At 39.6% G+C, this 18,889-nt stretch overlaps 1 protein-coding gene across 2 annotated transcripts in view; it reads right to left on the reverse strand.

Annotated features, from left to right (window-relative positions):
* Positions 1–5,233: 5,233 nt before the first annotated feature.
* Positions 5,234–18,889, reverse strand: part of LOC111862318 (presenilin homolog) — a 31,557-nt gene continuing 17,901 nt past the window's right edge. The window contains exons 8-9 of one of the 2 annotated variants that reach the window (XM_033750664.1): positions 15,401–15,513; positions 5,234–5,567 (exon numbers count right to left, since the gene is read on the reverse strand). In XM_033750664.1, the coding sequence (XP_033606555.1) occupies positions 5,562–5,567; positions 15,401–15,513 (119 nt within the window). In that variant the 3' untranslated portion in view covers positions 5,234–5,561. Of the gene's footprint in view, positions 5,568–11,484; positions 12,435–15,400; positions 15,514–18,889 lie in introns of those variants that run through there. The other variant, XM_023847605.2, reaches the window with a different exon arrangement.

An 18,889-nucleotide genomic window follows, 5' to 3' on the forward strand; every position in this document is an offset into this window, starting at 1 on the left:
CTGGTGTATGGTTCAGAAGTTACGTGGTTGGAAGACATGACTATTTTTATGAAAAAAAAAAGAATGTAAGAAATTTATGCATGTAGGAAGCAAGTGGTACTATATACAAATTTGTATAGATCTGGTGATACGCGGGTAAGACATTGGCGTAGAATTGGGAAGGTACCGGGTTCTAGACCACGGTGTCTTTTGCCGATAGAAATTGAAAAGTGTATAAATGAATACGATTTTTCTGCAGCCATAAACCAAGTCGTATAGTATAAGGACGATCGCTGAAAGCTCTCGGACAGATGTTCTGGTGGTCTAGCGGTAAGGCACTGGCGTTGTAAACATAACGTTCGTGGTTCGAATACACGAGTATTTTTGTAATGAGATTTTTATGGAATTATATAGCGACATGTAATATAAGAGGAAGATTAAAGCTCGAAAATTTCTGTGGCATCGGTAGCGTATTGGTAAAATACCGGCGTAGTGAACAAGAGTTCGAAGGTTCGAAACCAAGTATAGTTTTGTGATTTAGAAAGTAAGTTAATTGATTTTTCTGGAATTATAACCGAAGATGTAGCTTAAGAGGAAGATTAAAGAAAACAAATTTCAGTGGTGTTGGTGGTCTGGGGGTCAAGACATCAGCTTAGTGTTCAGAAGGTCCCTGGTTCAAAGCCAGTAGGATTTTTGTGAAAAAAAAATTAAAAGAAGAAAACCAACGGCAGTGCAAGAAGTGAAGAGATAGAGATAAGAGGGTGTGGGGGGCGAGGGAGGATAAAATTTTTTTTGGGCCGCTTCGCGGTCATTAAGACACTCAACCTAAGCGGGTTTTATTAAAATCCACATGGGATCAAAAATAAAAAAACTTTGGCCCACCGTCCGCCCACCAACCACCCGCCCTTAGGGGGTGACTTTGACTTATTCATTTGAGACCAGATTTTACGAGCGAGAGTTAGCAACAAATTGTAATATAACTGCAGCGCATTCTGTTGACTAGACCCTTATGAAAGCCACGAAGTAGGGTAAACAATGTAACATCATAGTTCCTTGCGACCTCGCTTACTGTGCTATGCCAAGCCGCTCCTCCAAAAATTCATTTTATAGGGCTAGGGCGCCAGCCACCGAGGATGAGATCGTGGAAGCCTGGGAACCCACCCTCGCCCACCCTTTTGGTCATGGAGCAATTTAAATACTTGACACAACATACATCAGCGAGAGTTATGACAAAATTAATAAACCCTGCAGTGCCATCTGTGGATTGAAACATGAACATTACCCTTTTGGGGTAATGTTCTGGTTTCATTAGTACACAAGTGTAATGTTCATGTTTCAATCCACAGATGGCACTGCAGGGTTTATTAATTTTGTCATAACTCTCGCTGATGTATGTTGTGTCGAGTATTTAAATTGCTGCATGACCAAAAGGGTGGGCGAGGGTGGGTTCCCAGGCTTCCACGATCTCATCCTCGGTGGCTGGCGCCCTAGCCCTATAAAATGAATTTTTGGAGGAGCGGCTTGGCATAGCACAGTAAGCGAGGTCGCAAGGAACTATGATGTTACATTGTTTACCCTACTTCGTGGCTTTCATAAGGGTCTAGTCAACAGAATGCGCTGCAGTTATATTACAATTTGTTGCTAACTCTCGCTCGTAAAATCTGGTCTCAAATGAATAAGTCAAAGTCACCCCCTAAGGGCGGGTGGTTGGTGGGCGGATGGTGGGCCAAAGTTTTTTTATTTTTGATCCCATGTGGATTTTAATATAACCCGCTTAGGTTGAGTGTCTTAATGAGCGGCCGCAAAAAAATAAAAAATCTTCCCTCACCCCGGTCCCTTCCTCTATCTCTCCATCCTCCTTTACCCTATCTCCTAACTTCTTTCCATTTTATTTTTCACAAAAATCCTACTGGTTTTGAACCAGGGACCTTCTGAACACTAAGCTGATGTCTTACCCCCAAGCCACCAGCACCACTTAAATTTATATTCTTTTATCTTCCTCTTAAGCTACATCTTCGACTATAATTCCAGAAAAATCAATTAACTTACTTTCTAAATCACAAAACTATACTTGGTTTCGAACCTTCCAACTCTTGTTTACTATGCCGGTGTTTTACCAATAGGCCACCGATGCCGCGGAAATTTGTGAGCTTTAATCATCCTCTTATGTTACATTTCGCTATATAATTCCATAAAAATCTCATTACAAAAATAGTGCTGTATTCGAACCACCAACCTTGGATTTACAACGTCCGTGCCTTACCACTAGACCACCAGACCATGTTCGTTTCAGTTGTCTGCGACCGTCCTTATATTATATGACTTGGTTTGTAGCTGCAGAAAAATCGTATTTATTTATTCACTTTTCAATTTCTATTGACAAAAGACTCCTTGGTCTAGAACCGGGTACCTTCCCAATTCTACGCCAATGTCTTACCCGCGTATCACCAGATCTATACAAATGTGTATATAGTACCACTTGCTTCCTACATGCATAAATTTCTTATATTCTTTTTTTTTTCACAAAAATAATCATGTCTTCGAACTACACAACTTCTAAACCATACACCTTACCTCTAGACCAACGGTCTCCAAACTACGGCCCGCGACGTGATTTTATCCGGCCCGCGAAAGAATTGTGCAGCAATGCGCCAATTGAACTAATTTTCCATTGAGTACTGGTAAGAAAAAATACTTGTTCATAGATTTCAAATTCATTAATTAAGATTGTGTTTAAAATATGTTGATATTCCATATTATGTTAATATTAATATTATTCACAGTTTTACTAATTCTAGACCGTATTTCTTCGAACTTGTTCGGCCTCAATCGGCAGAGTCACTTCGTGGCAATGTAGGTAGCGCGAGCAGAATTTCCTTCCTCGTTTGCAAATTTAGTCATTTCAGATCTGAAAGAACAATTTCGGAAGCGATTTGCTGATTTGGATGCCAGTGCTCAGGAAATTAGATTGTTTCAAAATCCGTTTGACTGCGATGCTGCAGATGTCACAAGTCAAATTCAAATGGAAATTATTGAACTTCAGGAAAATTATCATATTAAAGACAAATACAAGGAAGGAAATTTGATTGAATTTTATAAATTTCTGAACTCTTAGCAATTTCCAAATTTAAAGAAATTTGCTTGTAAATTTATCTCAATTTTTTGGAACGACATATCTGTGTGAACAAACTTCTTCCCAGATGAATTACATCAAGTTGAAGTACAGGGCAAATTTATCCGATGAACATTTAAAGTCGCTACTTCTGATTAGCTTTTCAAAATTTGAACCTCAATTTAATCAGATTTTAAGAATGCAAAAAGAGTTCCATCATTCACGTTGTTTTATTATAATTTGTGATGAAAATATGAGCATTTGCTGCTACACTCTGTCATTAATAGACACTAATTTATTCTCACGTACTTTGTATTTAATTTATGAAATTCTGTGCTTTCAATAAAACTCATGTACCTAGAATTATTAATTTCTCATTTTATCCGGCCCGTTGAAAGTGCTGAGTTACCTAATGAGGCCCTCGTTTCGAAAAGTTTGGAGAGCCCTGCTCTAGACCACCGGCCACCCTTGATATTACTCAGCTATTTAACCTTTAAACGCCGGACTTCTGAAATGGTGGTAAGCTTTAAGCTGGCCGAAGTTTATTTAAATGCCCCCTGCTACTCTGCGTTTAAATGTCTGTTCCTATTAGGGCGCTTAATGTGTTTAACCTTTAACGTCCGAAGTGCCCCGTTTGTGCCAGTGATCAGTATAGTCGTCGTGGCACAAAGTACCCCGTTTTGGCCAGTCGGGCATTTAAACTCCGCTAAACCATACACCAGTGCCTTACCAAAGGCCCACCATGCACTTTCGAAACGTGTGTATTTGCCGCAAATCCCAAGGCAAGCATACGACATTGCAGGCATAAATAATGCTCTGTGGACGGTACATTTCATCTTAGAGCGTAATTACTCACTTTTCATTGAAAGACATGCTCTAATAAACGTTGTGAAGGCATTGGCTTCGATTATTTCTGCATCTAATCCTCTTATCGAAAAATATACAGATGATGTTCATGACTCACGAAGGGGGTTCTTCATCCGTTCAATATGAGATGACACCCAACCGATCTAACTCTAGATATACACTACTATTTTTACCCGAGGGGGGGGGGCTGGTTCATTTATACATACGCTGTACAGTGCGTGGCTCTCCTCTCTCGGAGTAAACGTTTTGTCTTCGACCGAAACTCTGAATTTTGTCGCACCAAACATGTGCTAACAGGCTTGATTATACTAACGGAAATTTTAATTGCAATTTATACGCACTGTTGTATGGTCCCTGGCTGCTGAGAAATCTCCACTGCGTCTTATAGCAGTCCACCTGTAAATTTTTTCCCCCTTGGCATACCTCCATGAACTTCTCCGTTCACTTCAGTTTTTTCCAGATCTTACACATTCGGTAGTACTCCTTGGGTGGGTGATCAGCTCGTCGCAAGGCCTCTACGTGTACACAAACACAGAAAAACGCACACACACACAAACTAAACATCCATGCCCTGAGTGGGATTCGAACCCACGATCCCAGTTTCTAAGCGAGCCAACACCCTACATGGTGTGACAACACAAAAGCATGAGATGCAAATTTCCATTTGCCAGGTCTGTGTGCAGATCATGATTCATTTGTCCATAGGTTATGCTATATATCTTATGTCTTTCTCCTGAACTACATAATATTTGTTGGTTTGCTGACTTATTTATACTTTTCCTAAGAGTCTGATTTTCTTGTCTTTTGTAATGTATTTAAATCCTACCATATTAAGGAATGCTGAGTCATAGGAAATAATTTTCATCTGGTATGGAGGTCCTGAATTGTATTTCTTCTTTGATGTGCTGTTTGTCACAAACAGCCGGTGTAGTTATGTCAACTTTAAACCTATTGATCAATACCCACATTCCTACATAATGTAATGCAGTGCTGGGACACTAAGAAATCCATCCTCTCTTTAACAATTTTCTAGTCCTAGTGAAACCATTAACCCAGATTTTCTTATTATTTCACAAAAGGACTGTTATTTTGCATTAGTAATATTCTTAGGTAGGGACACTTTCAAGAATTTAAGCTGAGGTAGTACTAACCTTCTCAGATTCAGAATCTTGCACAGATTGTACAGTAAGTAATATCCAAGGGTATGTTATATTTATTACTTCAACATACATCTCTGAGAGAACAAGTAATAATTGACAGACCATCTGTTTCTCCATATAATTGCCAGAACATTTGAGGCATATATCCAAGTGGTATACAACCTATGTGATTGCAGCAGAGAAGAAATTGGGGTTCAGTTTTTTTCTCTCTTCAGATCCTGCATTGTTTTGCAATAAGTGGTTCAGAAACTGGTGTGTCTCAAGGTACTGTTAAAAAATTGCCATAGACTACTAGAAATGTCTTGCCCATCCACCATTCACCCTGGAGCTTGAGTGTAGCAATTTCCATTCCGGATCACTGAAGAAGAAAGGAAAACACTTGACACAGTGACGAGTTGAAAACTTAGGTCCACTGGTGGGTGCAAACACAGAATTCTTTCTTCTTATCCCTGTGAAATGAAAACTTGGTGTATCACTGGAACAAATACTTCAGGTGGTCTGGTATTACATGGAAAGAGTCTGTCATTATTTCTTGTTGTTTTCAAGGGTCTATGCTGAAATAATAAATAAAGAGTATAATTTATCCAAGGATTCATTTTAATTAACAGACTATATGTTTTCCATATTTCTTATTCCCAGTCTTCTTCTTTCTTTTACTGTAATTTACTTACTTTCTTCCATACTTGTCACTTTCAATGTTCCTCATTTTCTTGCCCATCAGTCAGTACAGTGATGCTTAAATCTTGAACAAGAAATTCAGCTGAATCTTGGTGGAATATTCTCCAGCAAATGACAAATATTATGGTCTTACAACTCCACACTGGAAAAATACTGTCTTTCTACATCTATAGCTATATAACAAATTTCATTAAGATTTATTAAGTTGAAACTTATATATCATTCTATCATAAATTTCTCTTACTCATGGAATATCCACAAGTTTACAAATGTGTTTGTTTCAGAGGTGCTGATGTAATCCCTCTTGTCCTTATTGGAAGGCAACATGGATGAACAAGTAGAGAGACTGCACATAAGAGGCTAAGATTTGTGGTATGGTATTCTCAGAATGGTGTACATCTTTTCACTGTAGTCATTTAGTCTCATGCAGGCATACACCATGTATCATGACACATTCTTCTCTTACAAGGAATGTATTTATTTAAAGCTCTTCTACAGCATGTTGATAGCAAGCACAAGAGCCATGTGCTAGATGATGTGAAAAAGTTTCAGAAATTTAAGTAAAAGTTACAAGCTGTGTTACCAATAAGTATTATATAATCCAACAATGATCACCATGCAAGTCTTCAATATAGATTATCATAGATGTTATGCGTTTCATATCCAGAAGCAAGCCACTGAAGAATGTAGTAGTAACCAGACCATTTAAGGCTCCAAAATTTGTTATAGTCCAACAGTAAGTATACTTATCAGTAGAAAATGCAGTAAGTAATTTTCTGTGATATAAATTTCCAGCAGTTTAAGTGGATTTCAAATAATCCAAAACCTAGAGTTAGTCTGCTGAGCAGTGGAGCTATGAAATGAAATCATGCACTGAGAGTGACCTGACTTGGCTGATGGAGTATCAGTGAACTAGAGATCTAAGAAGGCCAAAAACTCCAGAGGCATTGAATGTGTACATTATACGTAGCACGTCCACAAAGTAAGTTTCCCACTAATCCCACAGCTAGCAAACCTTATATTGCGTGAAGCAACTGCGCGTACGTGACAGAGCAATGATGTAGCATGGCGCATGCACAAACGGAATTTCCCGCGTTCCCACAGTAGCATTGTTGCAGCTGTTGAAGATGGAGGCTCTTATTCCAACTCCCGTCGACTGTGAAGTGCGGTCAGTGATAACGTTTTTCAATGCACAGAGCATAGCGCCGATCGAAATTCATCGTCAGCTGTGCCGGGTCTATGGGCCTAACGTCATGAGCGAGCAGATGGTGTGTCACTGGTGCAGACAATTTTCAGCAGGTCAACAAAGTGTACATGATGAGAAGCGCAGTGGGCAGCCATCCATCATTACAGACGACCTGGTGGAACTTGTGCGGGAATGCATTATGGAGAATCGTCGCATCACAATTGCAGAACTCAGCAGTCATGTCCGGCAGATTTCCCGCTCCTTGTTGCACGAAATTGTCACGGAGCATCTGTTGTTCACGAAATTGTGCACCAGGTGGGTGCCGAAGCAACTGACACCAGAACATAAAACAAAGCGCATGGAGTCAGCATTGACATTTCTGCAGCGGTACCATGATGACGGCGACGAGTTTCTGAACCGGATCATCACAGGTGATGAAACGTGGATTGCACACATTACCCCAGAAACCAAGCAGCAGTCAATGCATTGGCGTCACAGTGGATCTCCCTGTAAGACGAAATTCAAGCAGACGTTGTCGGCATGGAAAGTGATGTGCATGGTATTCTGGGACAGACGGGGCGTTCTCCACATCGACTTCCTGACCAGAGGTGAGATGGTGAATACTGAGCGTTACTGTGAAACACTGCAGAAATTGCGACAGGCCATTCAGAACAAGCGGCGCGGGATGCTTAGTGCTGGTATTGTCTTCCTGCATGATAACGCTAGGACGCACACGGCTCGACGGACAGCAAGTCTCCTGCAGGAGTTCAGCTGAGAGGTGTTTAATCATCCACCCTACAGCCCAGACCTCGCTCCCAGTGNGTTGTCGGCATGGAAAGTGATGTGCATGGTATTCTGGGACAGACGGGGCGTTCTCCACATCGACTTCCTGACCAGAGGTGAGATGGTGAATACTGAGCGTTACTGTGAAACACTGCAGAAATTGCGACAGGCCATTCAGAACAAGCGGCGCGGGATGCTTAGTGCTGGTATTGTCTTCCTGCATGATAACGCTAGGACGCACACGGCTCGACGGACAGCAAGTCTCCTGCAGGAGTTCAGCTGAGAGGTGTTTAATCATCCACCCTACAGCCCAGACCTCGCTCCCAGTGATTTCCACCTTTTCCTACACCTCAAGAAATTCCTGTCCGGTGAGCATCAGCATTTTGAGAATGACAGAGAGGCGGAGATGGTTGTCACACAGTGGTTCCAATCTCAGGCGGCAGACTTCTATGACACAGGTATTCAAAAGTTGGTCCCACGGTATAACAAATGTCTCAATTCCGGTGGCGATTATGTTGAAAAATAGCTGAACACTTGCTGTATCTGTTGCAATAAATATTTCCATGAAATTGTGTTTTGTTTCTGTAAATGGCCCCAGGGAAACTTACTTTGTGGACGAGCCTCGTAGTTATCAGTGGGAAACAAAGTACTAACAGTTCTGTTGAAGACTGGCATGGTAAATTTAAGAATGAACAAATGCAGTATGAGCAAATTATTACTCAGCTTGTTGCTTAGCTGATCAATGGCAGGTCACTCAGATGGTTATAGAGTGTGCAGAATATAAAGGACAAAACCACCTGGCTTCATATATCAGAGATATTACTTAAGAGTTTGAAAACAAATTTGCAGATAAGGAAGAAGTTTAACCTGATAATTGCAAGGGCTATTCAAAAAGTAACCTCCAGTGAGCTGTCAGAAAAACAAGCAATGAGAAAAAATATTATATCCAAAAAATACATACATGCTTAAGCTACATCTCAACATAGTCATTGCCAGAATTGAGGCATTTGTATCGGGGAATAAGTTCTTGTGTGCCTGTGTTGAAAAAGTCTGCTGCCTGTGAGCTCAGCCACATTCTGACATCTTCCACCAACTCCCAGTTGAAATGCTCCAGCAATGCTCAAGCATGAGCAGCTGTATCTGGATGAGTATTACATGGAGGAGCACTACACCAAATGTCAGCATTCGAAGCCTCTTGTTCTGAACAGCCAGACCTATGCACTTTTTTTTTTAAGTGCTTTGCAATACATTTCTGGCGTTATTATGGTCCCTTGTTGCATGAATTCCACCATCAGCACTCCTTTCCTGTCCCAGAAAACAGTCACCATCAGCTTTCTTGCAGACAGAGTTTATTTAAACTTTCTCGGCTTGTTTGGTGAATGTGTGTGCATTCACTGCTTTGACTGTTCTTTGGTTTCAACGTTCACAAATGAAACCCAGGTTTCACTACCTGTTACTTGTATGATGTGATTGAGGAATTCATCACCACCTTTGTGGCAATGCTCTAAAAAAGGGCAAAGCCAAAACCATGCTGTTTTTGGTGTTGACCTGTGAGCATTTTCAGAACCCAACGAGCTGGGACAGCACAGTAGGTATAGTGACTCGCTACAGGCTGGACAACCTAGGAGTCAAAGTCCCAAGTCCTGGTGGGGTCAAGAATTTTCACTTTTACATGTTGTCTAGACCAGCTGTTGGAGCCCACCCAGCCTCCTATCCAATGGGTACAGGGGGCCCTTTCCCTGGGGGTAAAGTGGCTGGAGCGTGAAGCTGACCACTCACTACCAACTAGTGCTGAGGTCAAGAAGTGTGGGTCTATACATCCACTTCCCCATATGTCTTCATGGTGTAGTGCTTAACTGGTTAAGCACAGGGATGACTTCACCTTTACTTTGCTTTTATCTTGCACAAAACTTACGATAGCCTAGCCTAACTGCGATACTTTTGCAGAGAACAGTGTGTGAAGTGTGTAAATTCACACAAAAGTTTTGAAATTGTGAAGTGCCACTGTTCACACATTTTTTGTTCAACACTTCAAACAAGATCATCACTCACTACAGATGGCCAACCACTTCACTCTTCATTGTGAACATCTCTGAACATTCTAAATCGTCTTACAGTTCCTTCACTTGTTACATTTTGGCCATAAACCGCACATAATTCATGATGGATTTCCATAGCCTTTATGTTTTCATCACAAAAAAGTGGATAACAGTGTGAATTTCTCATCTGGCTGGATATATCATAACTCACTCTCTAGAGACAAGAACAAACACTAGATGTCCAGTTATGTGATGGTATATAAGGGAATGAGTCATGTGACCCTACCACTCATGCACAAGCTTTCCACCTGTTGCCTGAAATAAAAGGAGGTTACTTTCGGAATGGCTGCCCCGATAAACACAACAATCAAAAAGACGTGAAAAAAGTGTCATTATCCTTGCAACTGGATACAAAATACAGAGTTGCAGTGCGGTACAATAACTGTGGATGAAAGAAAGTTGCCACCATATGTGATATTTAAAAGGGAACAATTTTAGCAAGAGGACATATACCTGATGGCCCTGTATGACTGAAACACGCAGCAGCAGCAGTTGCTGCAGTAGTAGTATAGGACATACGTTGAGCAAGAAGTAAAAGTCGCATTGAGAAAAAGTAGACAACAGATATGAGCATAAAAGTGTCACCAAAAACACAACAATACAACCTAGAATCTAGGAAACTGATTTCAGATGCCATTATAGCTCTGTCGTAGCAGATATCGATCTCTTGGGGAGGTAGGAGGCAATTTCTTTTAGAGTATACACAAAATACACAGAAACATAGAACTAAATACTACAGCTGGTAAGTGTGTGCTGGTGAAGGATTGTTGTACTGGCTGAAAATGATATCATGCAGGAGACTGTTAGAAATATATTTTTGAAATGTGAAAAAGACACTGGAATTACTTTACTCAAAAAGATTAATTTACTACTGTCTTCATGGATGTTGACAATGGATAGTCTGGTAGATACTTATGAAGAAGACCGTAATCACTGTTCTTCCTATTTTAGCATATGGAGTGAACCACTGGCATGGACTAACAAATTTATAAGCAGTTTACTAGTAGTAGAGATGAAATCTGTACAGTCATAAGAAAGGGGCACTTGGTAGCATAGTTGGTTGAGGCACTAATGCTACAAGCTGGAAGGTTGCAGGTTCGATTCCCGATGAGGTCACTGGATTTTTGAATTGATCTAATCCTTGCAGCCTCACTACAGACCTCTAACAGAAATCAGTACCAGGAATCTTCCTAGGGTAAATAGCAGCCTGCGCATAAGGATGACAACCTCACCGCCATCTGTGAGCTGACTGTCTAGAAAATGTGGTAGCCTCAATGTCTCACAATCCAAGGCCTGTTACAGGGATAGCTTTACCTTTTTTTTAGTCATAGGAAAAGAACAGATAAAATCACGAACAAAGAGACAAAGATCTGAAGTTACAAAGCTAAATAAGCTGCTGGTAAAATTAAAAATGGACTATCATTAGACACACATGAAAATAATAGTCCTTTGAGGGGGGAAGGTGATGATGTACAAACTACCAAGGAGACCAGGTAAAATGTAGGCAGACTAAGTAAGGAAACACAGTGGAAGAGACTGGAGACAAATACAAGAAAAATGTGGATGAAAGAATGGAATATAATGGAGGAAGCTTGGTCATAAAGATGACCCTCATGTTAATGGATAATGTTTTATCATGTACTACATACAGCTGATTATAGTAATATCACTTAAATTTTTGTACCTTTAATGGTATCTATCTACAATTCATATTCAGTATCTCATTATGAGATGATTCAGGAAAGTAACAAGAAAAACAATATCAACACATCATCTCATAATTTTAATTATGGTTTAAAATACAAATTATTTTCATGATTGTCCAAGTGTTCTCTGCTCTTGCTAACAAGCTGTGGCCCATTTTGGGGCAAAATTATGTGATGTACCTACCAGTCTATAGTTCCCTGCTGTTGTAATCTGCTATTAAATATGAGTAGTATATTAAATAAGTATGACTGAATGACAATACATATAATGTAGAACTGGCTATTTAACATGTATTCTGCACATTGTGTACTGCCTATTTTCTAATTTATATATTATTAGTTTGAAGAGTTATGTATCAAAGCTTCAGAAACAATGCACACAAGCATTTCTATTTTATCAACTCGCAAAATATGGGCATGGGGAACTGCTGTTGTCTGGAGGCAGACAACTGGGAACAAATGTTTTAGTGCATAAGGGAAAGAGGGAGAGGCTGTTATAAATTATGTGAAAAGAATGGAAATCACCCTTTTTCATTCTTCTTTCCTCAAATTATGCAGCTGTAATTTTGTAACTTCATTCTAGTGTGTAAAACTATACTCCAATAAGTAATAATATTCACATATTTTACACACAATTTCAAGACATGAATTTATGATTATAACACATGTAAATTACAGGAGTAAACACTGTTTAAACACACCAGCCTGCTAGATAAACACTTGTTCACTTGCCAAACTGTCTGCAAATGGCTTCACAATTTCCCTGGTTGCAAAGTAGAATATGAGCCCAAATGTAATAGAGATGGGAAGTGCAGGTAAAGCTTTCTTGAAAATGGCTAATAACAGCAATGTAAGGCACAAACCCTGTAACAAATGATAGGATTATGAATAATGAATTGGGAAGAACATGAGTGTGGGCTATATGAAAGCATCAAACTTCATGTGCACACACAGACACATTATTGCAAATGTGAATAAACCGGTAATTACGGATAACTACCTAAATAAGTAACTAATTTCATGGAAGTGAGCCCTTCTTGAGAGGCTGCCAGTTGTGCAGCTACTCAAGATCATGGAACCCAAAGGTTCATTATTGTGTTAGCAAGAGCCTTCTACTGATCCCTATCCTGAGCTAGATCAATCCAACTGAGAGCACCACAATCCTCTCTCTCTAAGATCCATTTTAATATTATCCACCCACCTATGTCTTGGTCCTCCTACTAGTCTCCTTCTGGCTTTCCAACAAATTCCTATAAACATTCCTCTTCTCCCCCATTCGTGCTATATGCCCTACCCATCTCATCCTTCTTGACTTGATAATTCTAACTGTACTTGGTAAAGAGCAACATATACTTAGTTTTCTCTCTTTACTTCTAGACCAATCTCCTAACTAGCGTCAATTAAAGTTTGTGTGTTTCTCTTTATGGTGTCTATATTATCACCATGTAGATTCGCATCATCAGGCTAGACCAGCAGCTGAAATTATGATGATAACTGGTAATTATACAGGATTACCAAAAACAATGGAAAATACAGTATGTTCCGTTCAAACCTCCCACATCCTTATTAATCATCGGGAACATATTGTGATAAATTATGGATTATAATCAATACTAGATGAAAGAAAAACTCATTTATTTCCGTTTTTCTTCATTGAAGCTACAGTATCTGGCCGCGTATACCTTGACACGTTAGAACAGTTCCTTTATCCCCAGGTAGCCGATCTGCAGCCTAACATAATCTTCCAACAAGATGGAGCCCCACCCCCACACTGGAGTCTGCATGTTCGGAGGTCCCTCAATGCCACCTTCCAAGATCGCTGAATTGGCCATGGCGGACCAATTCGGTGGCCACCATGTTCACTGGACCTCACTCCACTCGATTTCTTCCTCTGAGGTTACATGAAGGACCATGTGTTCGTGCCTGCAGTGAATGACCCCCCCAGATTTACGAGCCCACATCCGTGAAACGATTGCTACTGTACCAATGGACATGTTGGAAAGAACATGGCAAGAAATTGAATACAGATCGGATATTGTTCGTGCTACCAATGGTGCACATGTAGAGGTTTATTAGTGTGTCAAATAAAATGTTTTTGAGTTGTTCTTGTATTTCCTGTACCTTCAATTTCCTACCATTCATACTTTCTGTTCCAAGATCTGATAAAATGTGGGAAGTTTGAATATAATAAGTATTGTAAAAATATCCACTTTTTAATGAATAATCACAGGAAGATGTTCATAATTACTAGCATCCACTGGTAAATATAACAAAACCTACATTTCTCTTTAGGTTGCCAATCCATTAAAAAAAAAGACAAACTCCATGGTTTCAGTCTGCAAGTGAACTATACTGACCAAGCGACCACTGCTTGTCGGTGAAGTTAGTGCCAACTTCAGTGGATAGAAGGTTTCACGTGGTCAGCACAATGAATCCCCGCGGCCGTTAATTTCATTTTTCTAGACCGAAGCTGCCATTTCCTTGAAACAGCTCCTCAATTATCTGCCAATCCTTACTATTCTTCAAAATGCGTAGGTTGATAACCTTGCTCTATACCTGCTTTGTTCAGTGTTCCAAAAGTATTCATGCTTGAAAGAAAACGTTTAAAAACTATATCACAAAATGCTACTTAGTTACCTACTGCAGCTAGTAGGACCCACAGAGTGAAATGAGAATGACTTTAATCATCACTACATAGCAGTTACAGGCTACTTAGCTAACTACAGTATGCATCAAAATATTCAGTACTGAAATGAAAAGACGTCCTGTTGATACCATTGTCTATTCCTGTGAAGGCACCTTGCATGACAGACCTTCTCAAATCCTGAAGAAATGGTCCTTTCTTCATGTCCCTGTAGTGTTCTTGGGTGACGGTAAGAGCATTTGCCTTCCCCATTCTCAATGAAATAGGGGCCTAATATAATGTGTGCTGAGACGGCACACCATATTGTCACATGTGTATCATGTAGCGGTTTCTGAACGATAACATCTGGCTGCTCAAAACCAAGGAAGCGAGCTGTCTGGCGACCACTTCTGTATGAGTGGAAATAACACTCAACTATGAATACTTTTTCCTCCATCGAGAGACCAATTTCCAACAACTGCACAACACAACTTCCTTTTCACTAATGGGAACACGTGAGGCTGGAGCTATGCCCCGTTGACAAACGAACATCAGCGTATGAGACACGAGTTTCAGTACTGCACCTTTTGGTGCATAATGTATTACTGTAGCTGCTTGGGTCTACATGTGAAACTAAAAGAATAACAATCACCGTTACAAGGCAGTTTCCAGCTCTTGTGTTTCAAATAACTCCATTTCCATTCTTAGCCAGGGCCCATTCAGCCACTCTCAGCAGTCATCTGCTTCTGCTACAAGCCAGTGAAATCTAAATGACTTGTACTTTAAGTATTTGGTAACTGGTACAGGCAGTAAATCAGTGCTGCTGACATATCACTTACCTCATTTAAAAATATACCTGTGGGACTAGGTTTTCGAATATTTAATTTTGGTAAACTCAGTTAACATATCATGATACTTTTATGGCCAAAAGTTGGAGTGTCATGTATAAATTAAGATTACAAATTATCCAATATGGCCCAGGATTTTTCACCAAGGTTAGGCCAGGGACACCTAAATTACATTTCTTGAAGGCATATTCTGTCAAAGTGGGGTGCTATTAAATGTGCAGACAGGCAGTGACAATGGGAACATAAATTAGTGGCTTCAAAATGATTGTGAACACTTCCAGTAATAAATTGTTATAATCCACTAACCTCTCCTTTTGTACCCCTAGCCATAAAGGCATCAACCTTCAATGAATACTTACAATAAGGATAGCAACAAAGCAGGCCAGTGTAGTGTTCCAGTCACCATAGGAAGATGCCTTGCCAACCAGGACACTGTAGAAAATGAAGTCTCCTAGACCAAGCTTCACACCACCTGTCAAATTAAACAGCACGATGTAACTAAATATAATATGCAACAATTTTCATAACTTGGTGGTGGGATAATTAAATCAAACTTCCACCTTGCAGGTGATTTATATATTCACTCACTATACTTTTACCTTTTCCCTTGCAAACTGGGTGGTACAAAGCTCGTAAATAAAGTAAAATTTCTAAGTTCCCTTTTACAGCTCTTTACTCCTCTACTGTTTGTAATATTCTGGGTTACATACTTGTTAAAACTGAGTATTTCATAATATTCTTCCTCATTGAACTGCTATCGTTGATCTCAGCTTTAGAGGAATATTTCCCTGCTTAGTTTTTCATGGTACATTAGATGACTATAATCACAACTATTATAAAGTAAAGTAAATGTATCCCTGCAACAGGCCGTGGAAGCCCACAGAGTTGTGAGATGTTGAGGTTCCCACATTTTCTAGACAATTGGCTCATAGGTGGCGGCAAGGTTGTCAGCCTTATGCACCGACCACCCTTTACCCCAAAGAATATTCCAAGAATATTCCTGGCTGAGTCGACCCCAGGACCATAGTGCGGCTGGAAGGATTAGATCAATTGAAAAAAATTCAATGACCTCATTGGGACTTGAATCCACGACTTTCCGGCTTGTAGCACAGTACCTCAACGAACTAGACAACCACGTGCCCCCACAATTATTATTATACTTAAGAAAAATAATTATACCTATCATAGCATTTAAATTATATGCTGGTGGATATGTAAACAAGGTAACAGCCCATATACTCAAGATTCAGCAATGGTCTCTCAAGTATTCATGGAATTTACCAAAGACCCAGTTTTTAATGGATTAGTTAATAATACTTTCAGTAACCAGACTACAGAGTGTTGGATGGTAGGATAATTGATAAATGTTGTTCAGCTGGAAATGATGTGGAAGGAAGCAGTCATGGTCCAAGAGATATACTATCCTAACATTTGCCTTGGAGGGACTGAGGGAAAACTATGATAAAACCAATTCAAGATATCTGGCATCCCAGCTGAGATTTGAACCGAACACCTCCCAAATACAGGTCTACAGTGTTACCTCGAGACCAACCTGTTTGGTACCAAAGATTCATGTTGCCAACAATACCTACATGAAGTTTCCTCATAAGCTGGATATACAACATGAAACAAAATTCCTGCACAAGCACTCCGTAGTGTGATTCATTGTTAGAAACAAGTCAAAAATATTGTACAATAAATGCCCGTGATATTAGTTTTCAAGATACATGTCACTGCCAAATGGCACCAAGGAGCTCCAGTGCACTGTAAGGAGGATGTCCAGCGGTGGATGGACGAGACATATCCAGGAAGATGGATGTCAAGGGCTGACTGCAAGGCCTCCCTGGTCACTGGATCTAACTCCAATGGATTTTTTCTTGTGGGGACTCTTTGAAGGAGCACTTTCAATGCAGTTCCTCAGGACTATCAAAGATCTCTTGGCATGACTTCAAGCAGCTGTTACAGTGATTGATGTCAATGTGTTAAGGCTTATTCAGGAGAATGTAATGCAGTGCACTGCCGTCTACCTCGAAATGGCCTGAGGCTACTTCGAACACCAGTTGCAGCTATGAGGCACCTATGGTTTGTACCAAATAATCAAACCATGGGTGCCTTGTTATCTCTTAACTGGATTCGTGCCGAATCTCAATTGAGAATTGTCTTCAGGCTTCTGTTTTCTATCAAGCACATGTGCCCTTCGTGCCAAATCAGCATTATCACCATCAAACCACCTTTTTTCAATACATTCTTTAAAGTTTTGTAAAAAGCTTCTGGATCAATTGGAGGTGTATTCTTGCAATTTCTATTTGGTCTCAAGTGAAACTCCCCTAAAAGAGGCTTTCGACAGCTCTGGCAGAATTTCAATAATATGGACCTGCAGTTATTAGTCTTTCTTGAAAAATGTGGGCCAGACCTGTTATATTTTGATCCACACTATGCTCTTGCAATTCCAAGCTCAATTTGAAGAATTCTTGAAAAGATTCATACATCAATCCTAAATTCAATATTAAGTTTTTACTTGTAATATTTTATTGTAAGCTGTCATACATGCATTTTCCTATTTGTCCCCCATTGATCAGTCTCTGCTTCTTCAAAATGTTACATTAAAGTTTTGTAGTTATCTCAAACAGCTGAAACTGGTCAGAAACTGGATACTACCCATTGCAGGCTTACATTATGGGGCTAATTTCAGTAGCTGAATTTCCAATGAGTTTGCACACACATTCAGTGCTCTGCTACTTTCAGGCAATACAGTGTACATGATATAATGCTTATTAATGAATGGTTTAAATTTGATACCTCAAATCTATTATGTTGTGTGATACACTGACAATTCTAATCTGTGATTAGTACAGTGCCTTGCAATTAAAGAAGGAAATTTGTCCCTCAGTTTTATAACCCCACCTTTATTCCCCAACATCAGGGTTGTGACATCACATGTTACACACACTAAATAAGCTTTTAATTAGTTTTCCATCACTCAACATGACTGAATAAAATTCATCAAAGAATCAAAAATGACTTTTGCAGTAACACTTAGGTATCTGATTAAATTAAAAAATTAATTCATCACAGTGGATAAGAAATCTGAATGTACTCTTACTCAGGGTAGTGGACTCATCAATTATCAGTGAAATTTTACTTTCAGACCCAGCAATTTCATTAGCTAAATTTTTCTCATTTCATCACCAATGTTAATCATGACAATATATGGATTTACTGAGTGAAGAATATATCCCATGTCAGTTCTGTTTAGTTCCTGTAAATCAGTTTCAGATTCAAAATTACAAAGTGATTGGTTTTCCTTTCCCACCTTATATGTTGTGTGAAACGTTTTTTTTTAGGAAATCACTTTCTTTGCGAGATACAGATTTTAAACACACGTTCTAAAGGGTCTCTGCCTCTCTTTCTGCAAGAAAATTTAATGCAGCTTATGCCCCACGGTTTCCCTGTGATTGAAAGTATTTTTTCCATAAGTATATAAGCAGTCGCTGTAAGTATATGGCAAAATAGATGATTTAATTGTTTGTCCATTCTTTAGAAATTGTCATTCCTACCGTCTTTCCTACTCCAAGAGTTCCAGCTTTTTGACACAGCATACAGCCAAGTTTATTTCAAATATTTTGCCAGTCATACTTAAATTTTTTGATCAATAGTCCAGCAGATACACCAGTCATCAGTCTGTTCTTGGACACCAGCAGAACCAGGAAAAGAAGTGGCTATTATTGCAGCTAATTCTTTCAATCCCTAACTTCCTCACCAGTTGTGGGTTTCATATTCATGAGAGCTGAAAAGAAACTTTCAATTCTTTTCACTTTTAAGTGGTGGTCCCATGACACAAAGTAGAA

The sequence above is a fragment of the Cryptotermes secundus genome, unplaced genomic scaffold (genome assembly GCF_002891405.2).
Source record: "Cryptotermes secundus unplaced genomic scaffold, Csec_1.0 scaffold559, whole genome shotgun sequence".
Classification (NCBI taxonomy): domain Eukaryota; kingdom Metazoa; phylum Arthropoda; class Insecta; order Blattodea; family Kalotermitidae; genus Cryptotermes; species Cryptotermes secundus.